This window comes from Dicentrarchus labrax, unplaced genomic scaffold (genome assembly GCF_905237075.1).
Source record: "Dicentrarchus labrax unplaced genomic scaffold, dlabrax2021, whole genome shotgun sequence".
Taxonomy (NCBI): domain Eukaryota; kingdom Metazoa; phylum Chordata; class Actinopteri; family Moronidae; genus Dicentrarchus; species Dicentrarchus labrax.
In genome coordinates this window covers 6,222,879-6,232,059 of record NW_026136707.1, presented here as the reverse complement: position 1 = coordinate 6,232,059, position 9,181 = coordinate 6,222,879, and the positions used below count along the sequence as shown (strand labels likewise).

The 9,181-nt window shown below is 39.8% G+C and overlaps 1 protein-coding gene across 1 annotated transcript in view; it reads right to left on the bottom strand.

The window, feature by feature from the left end:
- Window positions 1-5,092: 5,092 nt before the first annotated feature.
- Window positions 5,093-9,181, bottom strand: part of si:dkeyp-97a10.2 (uncharacterized) — a 41,543-nt gene continuing 37,454 nt past the window's right edge. The window contains exons 6-9 of the mRNA XM_051407782.1: window positions 8,189-8,554; window positions 6,854-7,093; window positions 5,801-5,897; window positions 5,093-5,472 (exon numbers count right to left, since the gene is read on the bottom strand). Coding sequence (XP_051263742.1) covers window positions 5,412-5,472; window positions 5,801-5,897; window positions 6,854-7,093; window positions 8,189-8,554 — 764 coding nt within the window. The 3' untranslated portion in view covers window positions 5,093-5,411. The remainder of the gene's footprint in view (window positions 5,473-5,800; window positions 5,898-6,853; window positions 7,094-8,188; window positions 8,555-9,181) is intronic.

Here is a 9,181-nt window from a genome sequence, read left to right as displayed (position 1 = left end):
AAAAGTCATTTTGACTGGACACTTTAATTCATGAAATGAACACAAACGCTGTTACATGTGCCCAAATTTGCTCTCTTTTTTTCTTTCTTTCTGCTCTCTTCTTGCTTTCGTCTCTGCAGGTTTCCTTGATTACCTAATGACAATTAGCTGTGCCTGATCACTGACCTGGTAGCTATAAAAGGAAGAATTTGGAGCAAAAGAGTGGGAGTGCCCTGCCCGAGATTGTGTGTCTTTTGTAGCTGCTGCATTTTTTGTTTCTGCTTGTCCAGTTTTGACTTCTTTATATATGGAGTATCTTTGACAAAAAACTGTCCTGAAGGCATTGTACACAAAATACTCTTGTGTTATCTGACAAGCTCAGCCTTGGTTTAGAACTGATCCAGCCAACCCGCAACTTGCAGAGGTTTAAAACAGGGCTGTGACCTGGTTGCTAAATAAGCCAAGGTTCCGATGAAACGCCAAACTGGAGCTTAACAGGATGCGTGATGATGTTAGCTCCAAGACACACTCATGATAGGTGTTCCAGAGGAATTTAATAACACAATGATCTTTATAAATGTCTGTTTTACTGGATTTATAACAATCAGTGGCCTGCATTGGCAGTTTATGTCCCCTGCAGTTTCTCCTCTCACCAGGAGAAGGAGCAGTTCACTAAGAGAAAGTCTGGTCTGCTAAGGAGAAGAGTGAGGTGCCGTGTCTGGGTTCACGTTTATTATGTACAATAGGATATAAAGGGTGTGTTTGTGTTATGGGAGGTGAAGCCAGAGGTACCAGAGAGAAGTCACACTGAGAGCTGAACTGAAAACAACAAGGGGCCCAGAAGAACAAAAGGATGTGTGGACATGTTAGATGCAGACTTATGGAAAACATTAGGCTTGATGGCACAATTCCCAAAGGACTTTCCTCCTTTTTTTTAACATCACAGGATGTTGTCTATATTTCAGTGCGGTATCTTGACTGTGATGTTTTTATTTTACCTCCAACCTCCACTACTGCTTCTGTCGGGAGAGTGGCTGATGACATACAGGGAAAACAACTTGAATCATAGGCTGCGCACCACCATCTCTTCTGTCCCATAGATGAAAAATTACTTGTTAGCACAGGGAATTATCCCTGTAAAAGAGGATCCACCAGCTCCAGAAGGCCATCCCAGCACAGGACTTGGCCTCTGCTGAGCTCAGTCAGCAACAAATATTGAATTAATAATACCTCCCAATATTTGTATGTGTAAGCATAGTCTGTGATTGACTGTCTGCTGAGTAAATATTTGGCTCTCCTAAAGGTTTCTGGAATCTGATGTAGTAACTCTGATCTACTTTGATGCACTCTGATTTAAACTTTATGAATATCTTTTGAAAGATTTGAGCTAAAATGACAATAACTTATGGAATAGTTTGACATTTTGGGAAATGCCAACGTTTGCTCGTTTTCTTGCTGAGCGTTAGAAGATCTATACCACCCTCATGACTGTCCAGTAAATATATAGCTACATCCTGCTCGGTGCTGTGCAGAGTTTTCCTGCACCATTTTATTTTATTTTATTCTTTTAAATTTGGTGGGCCTGGTAACAATTGTGTTGGGTGGGTTGTTATGCTTTGCACAGATTGCATGATTTGGGTGGTATCCACCTATGAAAACTTATGAAAGTCATATGTGTTTAATTAAGTTTAATGTTTAATGTAACGTTATCTCAAATCATATAGGAAAAAAACAAAGACACTATCTATCTTTACTGATTACCTTCTTTTATGACAAGCGGGCCGGTTCTAAGGTTTGATTGGTCTACTTTTTTCTTGTCAGATCAGCAGGTTAGCTTAGCTAAACACAGACTACAAACAAGGGGAAACTGCGAGCCTGGCTCTGCCCAAAGGTAACAATACACGCCTACCTTCCAGCACCTCTAAAGCTTGATAATTAACACAATATATCTTGTGGGTTTTTCATCTGTACAAAAACGAAACAAAGTGTATAAAAGTATGTGAAAGTTGCTGTTGCATTGGCTGTAGCATTATATTTACCATATTTTTACCACATATGATGATGTTAGGCCTATCGATCTTCTCATCTACTCTGAGCAAGAAAGGAAAACCTTTTCCCAAAATGTCCCAAAACCATCCCAAATAAGCCAAGACTATGAAATTACCAACTCTTGAGTCCACTATAAAGCCAGTCACATTTTTCTCTAATCACACCAGAGCACCCGTTCTCCTTTTGTTAGCCCGTCACTGTTCACCCTAAACATGAATACGTATAGTTCTGAAAAGGAAATCCAGCTGTGATAAGAGTAACATGGTACGCACAGAGAGACGTTGAATAATTGGGGGGTCAACAGAGGGAAGACTGGTCGCTGATGTTTCTCATGGATGGCTCATGAACATGCTTTTTATTATAGCTCCAGAGTACAATGCACCCGACAAACAACAATCTGAATCTATGAGTTATTGTGTGTGTGTGTGTGTGTGTGTGTGTGTGTGTGTGTGCGACTGAAAGCAGAAATAGTGATAAGATAATATTGAGCTGTCAGGGATCAGCAGGCAGTCTTTTCTATTCTATGGACAGACCATTCTAACAGTTAGTTCCCAGCCATTCTTTAGTTATTGCACTTATGTGTCAGTCCTCAATCTAGCTATGTGTGCCTATTTCTAATGAATCTAATTATCTGTTTACAGATAATTTTGATGGCGACGTTATACAAAAAAATATATTAAAAAAGTACCCACTTCGGTCTGTTCTCACCGACATTATAATTGTTTAACCCATGCTTGAGATGTTACATAACACTCAAGTCCCAGGCTTGTGTTCAGAAACGATTACAAAAATATGAAGACATTTCCACAGTTCCAAGAAAATAATACTATAGGCTTTTAGCAAACATCAAACAAGAGTTAACACTGTATTGTCAGCCACAGATTTGTAGCTCAGTTTTACAGCAGCGGGATGGTGTATGATGGACTGACTCAAAATAAACCACAATGGCTGTATTCATCATTATGTAAGAACATGTCACCCAGTGCAATGCTGTGGGTCATTAATGTGTTTATACAAATATGAATAAGTTACTCTATCAGCCAGGCAATACTGGAAAAAAGTATCATTATTGGATTTGGTCTTGGTCTAACAAAAATATAAAATATAACCAGGTTTAATTTTTTATTTTTTTTAAATATCTTTGGGCCACTTTTAGATTTTAGATCCATGCCCTTTGGAGCTGTGAGATTTCTCAACACATTTTTTCCTTTTTGTACATCAAGCTTCAGCCATCTTCACAGGAGGCTCGGCAGCTTGCAGGTTTAGCTCCACATGATGGATGTGCCGCTCTTGGACCTCCATCTCCTCTGTAGTCTGATGGGAGGCACATGAATGCAAGGGAGCACAGGGTAGACTAACAATACAGTGCAAGCAGTGCTAATGGACTTGTGACAGGGGGGATTTTGGCACAAATCTGGGTGAGCAAGTCATTTGAGAAATGTTCTGCCTTTCATTTATATTGTCAAAAGTGCTCTTAAGACGGATAATCTGCACACGGTGACGTACGTTTTATATATTGCCTACATTTGCAGCCTTACAGGCTCACACGGTGTTGAGATAAGGTGCGTAGAAACTTAGAAACAATCTGATTTCAGTAGTGAGTGATCAGTATTCCACACTTATAACTCTACACTTCCTATTTCATTTTCATAATATTTCATCATTGTCTTTTCCACCTCGGGATAGAGCCTCAGGGAGCTATAAGCTGTATATACTATTCTTGTATCAGTTTTAAGGTCTGGAAATATCGTGGACTTTTGTAGCTACAAATGGAGCATCTTTTCTTGATATATTTCAAATTATAGGCATACAAAGCACAAATGATCTTTTGGCTAAAACTCCCAGAGGCACACCTAAACTTTCATGGCAGATGTTCAATTGCTTTTTCCTCCCACTCCCGAATATAACTTGCCCTGCATTTGGCCTCTGGCTCTCTGGTCTCGTTTCCTCCATGTGGTCCCATGTAGCTGTACGGAGCATAGCCATAACACAGCAGGGGGTTAGAGGGTTAATTTCTTATGTGACATGATGGGTATACTGTGAAAGTTAACGTTGACAGTGTAGATGATAGTGTTTTCAGAGTTTTAACAAAAGTGAAATTAATACCAGAAGATAAATGCGTCCCACAGTGGGTGGGGACCACTGATCTGAAACTACAGCATATCAAGCTGCTTTTTAAGACCCACATTAAATTGGCAACAACAGATCAATGTTTTTTCTGTTACAGGAGCTACAGCAGCAAACTTTTTCCCTTGGAGAGCCAAAACTGAAACTTAATGGTGTGTCACGGGCCAAAAGCAAACACCTCTTGTGCTGTATTGTTAAGATGCAAAATGGTCCCAAGTTCCTTTGATTGACTAACTTTCTGTGCAAAGTCACTCTGCTTGCAACCCTCAGGTTAAGAAACATAATTAGGAGTCCTATATATTTAAAGAGCTTTTTACCTCACAATAAATAAAACTAGCAGATTTATATTATAATTTGACTAATAATTACTTTTAAAATTGAACCCTATGGTGAGACAACATGGCTCCATGGACCCCACTTTGGCCAGCCATGAACTGATCAATAGATAACCAAATTTTAGTTTTATATTTCTATTCTTGCAGGTTTTTTGTTTAGACTTTCATGTGCTATATGCACATTTTGGCCATTAATGAGTGATACAGATCAAATTATATTCATTGGCATCCTAAGAGAGAAAAGACCAATACAGAAAATTATAAAATTATTTATTTTTATGACATTTTTTGGGGGGGGATTGGTAAAGGTTAGCTGATTTGAGTACAAATATCTTATATACTGTGACCTATCATTATCCAATAGTTTTTTGTCTTTTTTTTTTTTTTTTTTTTTTTTACAATTCCTGTCTTCAACCTTTTATTGAAAGTGTTTCATAAATCTCAGCATAGCTGTGCACCTACACGCATAGTGACGGCATCAGATTAATCTAATAGTAGATGAGAAAAAATAACAGATTACAATCCTTATACAAAATGAATGGCCTGAAAGTGTCTTTAAAAACTTTTTTTTTTACAGATTAAATAACTTCTGAATCACTGAGTTTAGTCACATTCTGTGAAGGGCTTTTATTATGAACGCAATACAGTCAATTTCAATACAATATGCAGTAGATACAAAATGATTACTTTATTAAATACAGTGTCAGGTGAACCCCAGCAGGAGGCAGTGTAAAGACATTGCTGGCACTTCAAGCTGTATATCCATATTTAGATATTTTTCATTTGCCAGCAAGCAGTTCACTTTTCACATTGTTCCAAAGCTGTGTAAGGTCATACTGCTCACAGGACAGGAAGTTCCAGTCCATTTCCTGTTCTCCTCTCTGAGACCTCTGAGTAACAAAGTGTTTCTTAGGCCAGTTTTTAAATGGTGTCATCCAAATGTTCGTGCAGCCTCTCTCCTCTGTTATTGTGCCTGTGTCTCCTGAAAAGAAACCAAGTGTCCAATTTAGATCAAACAACAGTGACAAACCATACTCTGGCTCCAGTAAACATGACAATTGTTTTGTCAGCAGGCAAACCCTGGCCTGTCATGCCTAATGTGTGTCACTTTTCACGTGGGAGGACACTTGCTGTGTAGAATTTTGCTGTTTTTCATTTTGTACCCTTAGTTTTTTGTTTTGTTTTGTCCCTTTTTTAAAGCAGCTACTAGCAGTATCTTATTTCTTCTCAGTGTATGGGTTTATCACCAGAGCATAGCCTGAAATGAGATTTGTGTCTGTGCCTGCCAGTGTATATGTGCATCACTGTACCTCCACAGCAGAAATGCCAGCACTCCTCCAAACAGCAGCAGGAGGACGAGACACACTACAGCAGCTGTTGTCCCTCTGCCCTCTGTCTCACAAGGTGCTGTCAACCAGGAGAAAGACACCCAATGAGGGGGGGAAACAAAACTACAAGTCATCTGACGTGGCTGCCCTAAAAGGCCATAAAGGTCCCCTACAATACGTCTGTACAGTCAGCAAACTGACTGGAACAACAGCAGCTAACAGGAGGAATCCTAAAATACCCCGACTGTCTTTGGATCATCACGTCTCTTGGCAGATTCGAAGAATTGCATTTGTCTCGCCTGTTTAGCAGCAGTGGTAGCAGCAGTAGCAGTAGTGCCGGTAGTGATTTATTGATCGCACTGTGGAAAATCCTTTATCACTGAAACACCACCAGTGATACAATACACAGAACAAAGTGCAATCAGGACATAGCTCAAGACAGACACAAGGCACGGCATAACGGGGTCCGATTTCTGAATATCCATGACACAACACAGTGAGCTGACTGTAAATGAGATGTTAATAACCACAGCCACCGTTTAATCAACTGGCTTAGACAAATGTGGATTAAACATTAGGATCGCATAATCACTTAGGGGTAAAATAAGTATTTAGGACTTTTTTAATGTAAGAAAAAGCAGCAAGTGTAAATGATAGGCCAGAGTCTTGCAAATACTTCCTCCTTTTATCTCTGTTTTGGTCTCCACCAACTCCTGAGGGAAATATGTGGACCTGCTAAATGCTCCACTATGAGCTAGGTACTAACTTCTTTTTGTGTGTGGGTTTTTTTTTTTTCTTCTCAGCTTTTTTTGCTGAAAACAGTCCCCTGCAGCTTGAAACAACACTAATATGAATCTGTGTGAGTGAACCAAAAAAGTAAGGTTTTGGGCTGTAAAACCAAAACGATGAGCTGAAATACACTCTATAAAAATACTGATCATCGCAGCTGTAAGTAAAGTAAATAAATATATATTAGCCATACACTTTTAAGAACAGTATTATTCATGTTATACAGAAAAACAGAGAAACTGGTACCTGCTGTGTAGGTGGCAGTACTGTAGCCCAGCTTGTTGCTCACCATGCAGGTGAAGTGGCCACAGATTGGAGTCTTTGTCACAAACAATGTTGTTCCATCGTTGGAGACTGTTCCTACAGTCTTGGTGATGGCGACTCTCTCGTAGAGCCAACTGAAGTTGGGGTCAGTCCCCCAGGCCTCGCCACAAACCAAAGAGGAGTGGGACACGTTGATGCTGACTGAGACGTGGTGCACCGCCTCTGTGAAGATAGACGAAAGGAGGTGAAAATAAGAAGGAAAAGAGGGTGGACTTAAAAACCGAGAGCCGGATAGAAATAAGATGGGATGTGAATTGCTCTGCTGTGGGCATCTATCTGTTATAAAATAAGAATAATGGCACATGGCTGTCCAAGAGGATCTAACACAAAGAATCATGAGAGACGTTTAATGCTGTCAGAAGAAACTGGCTCAGTTTCAGAGACAATAATGAGACCGGAGAGTGAGGCATAATGTCTGAGAATGGGATGATGGAAAACCCTGGAAGCTGAGAGAGCAGATGTAGAGAAGAGTGGAGCTGATGAATTGATACTGTTAGAGCAGACGGATGAGGGTAAAAGCAAAGAGGCTCTGACAGAAAACTAGAAAGCTACAATGAGAGACTGGAATCATCAAAGAGACAAAAGTAAGACCTAGATGGCAAAGCCTATAGGCAAATTTAATTTAAAGGGTTTTGTTATGAAATGAGACATCCACCATCAAAAAAAGAAACAATGCAAACTGGCATCAAATCAAAACACATTCTTTATACTGATGGAGTTAACACTAGAAATTTTATTTTAGATCATTACTCTGAGGTTTATTTTAGACCACGTTTCTACATTAACTGCCTCTAAAAGGTTTTCAAAATGATTAAGGGCAGGACCCACACCTAACCACCCACTGATCCTTCTAACCTTATGACCTTTTTCTGGCCTATAGATCAGTGGGACTGAATCTAATAATGTTCAATATCTGGTAATCTTTCATCTTATTTTTGCAATAGTATATAGAAAAACAGAGAATAAGGACAAATGCAAATGTTCAGGGTTTCACAGAGCTGAAAATATCAAAGGGATTCAGTCAGCTTTGAACCTCACACTTCAGGGGCGTTTTGTACCGGGGGGTGTCATAGATTTTAATCGGACAGAATTACTGGAAATGGAAAATAACTCATGATGTTCGCTGCTACAGAATGGGACCAGGATCAATTGGTAGTGTAACACAATTTCTATCAATAGACTACTCCATTAATTGACTTATTGTTTCAGCAACATCTATAATGTTAAATACTTTACATGCAACGTATCATACTGTACCATACATCCTGACGATGCAGTGTGCAGTGGTCTTGGCCCCTTTGTGATCCATCACAGTCACAGCATACACGCCCCTGTCCGCGTTGCTGTATCCATTAATCTGAAGTGTCGTCTCGTGCTGCTTCACATTCATTTGGACATTGGGCCTTGTATTGTCACACTTGAGGCTTCCATTAGGGCACGTGGCCAGTGTCACTCTCTTGGGATCAACTCCAGTTTCAGACTCCCGTTCCCAGGTTACATTGAAGACGGACTCCAGGGGTCCCACCTCGATCCGAGCGTTGAGAACCAGCTTGGAGCCGGGGATTACGTACACAGGCTCCTCGTTGAGGATGTGCACTGACATACACTGGAGCCCACATGGCACTGAGGACAGAGATTGGACCAGTTGTTATTGCATGCTCATCAGAATAGTGCTTAAGCTTACATGCCTCATGCAGTACATGTTTACATTCAGATGTAGTATGATTCACAGTATTTCACATTCATCAGTGTTGACCTTTTTGGCTTTTTGAAGAATTTGCACTGTTTGGGCAGCACGAGAAGCTAATAAAACAAACAATGGCATAATACTTCATCTCTGTCCTCAGCATGTACTTTATGAATATGTATGGCTGCTTTCTGTCAAACAATGTCAAACAATGATTTATAGTGCATGTCAGCCATGCCTAATGTGATATCCATCAAACCTCATCGATATCTTTAAATCTGTGTCAAAACTGCAGTGGAGCTGGTAAGCGCCCGTGCATTTACCCCAAGGAGTATTAATCACACGACTTAACTTGATAGGCAAAGGATGGAGATGTAAATAATGTAAGTGTGGTTATTAAAACAGAAATCAATTATACAAGAGTTCTTCTGCATTAGTGGGAGGAGGCAACATCGAACCGGTGCTGTGATCTTTCTGTTGTGTTGTCAGAGAATAAAAGGATGCTATTGTCTTATTTCGTACACAAGGAAAAAAATAAAATATTAAATCTTTTGTTGTTTTCC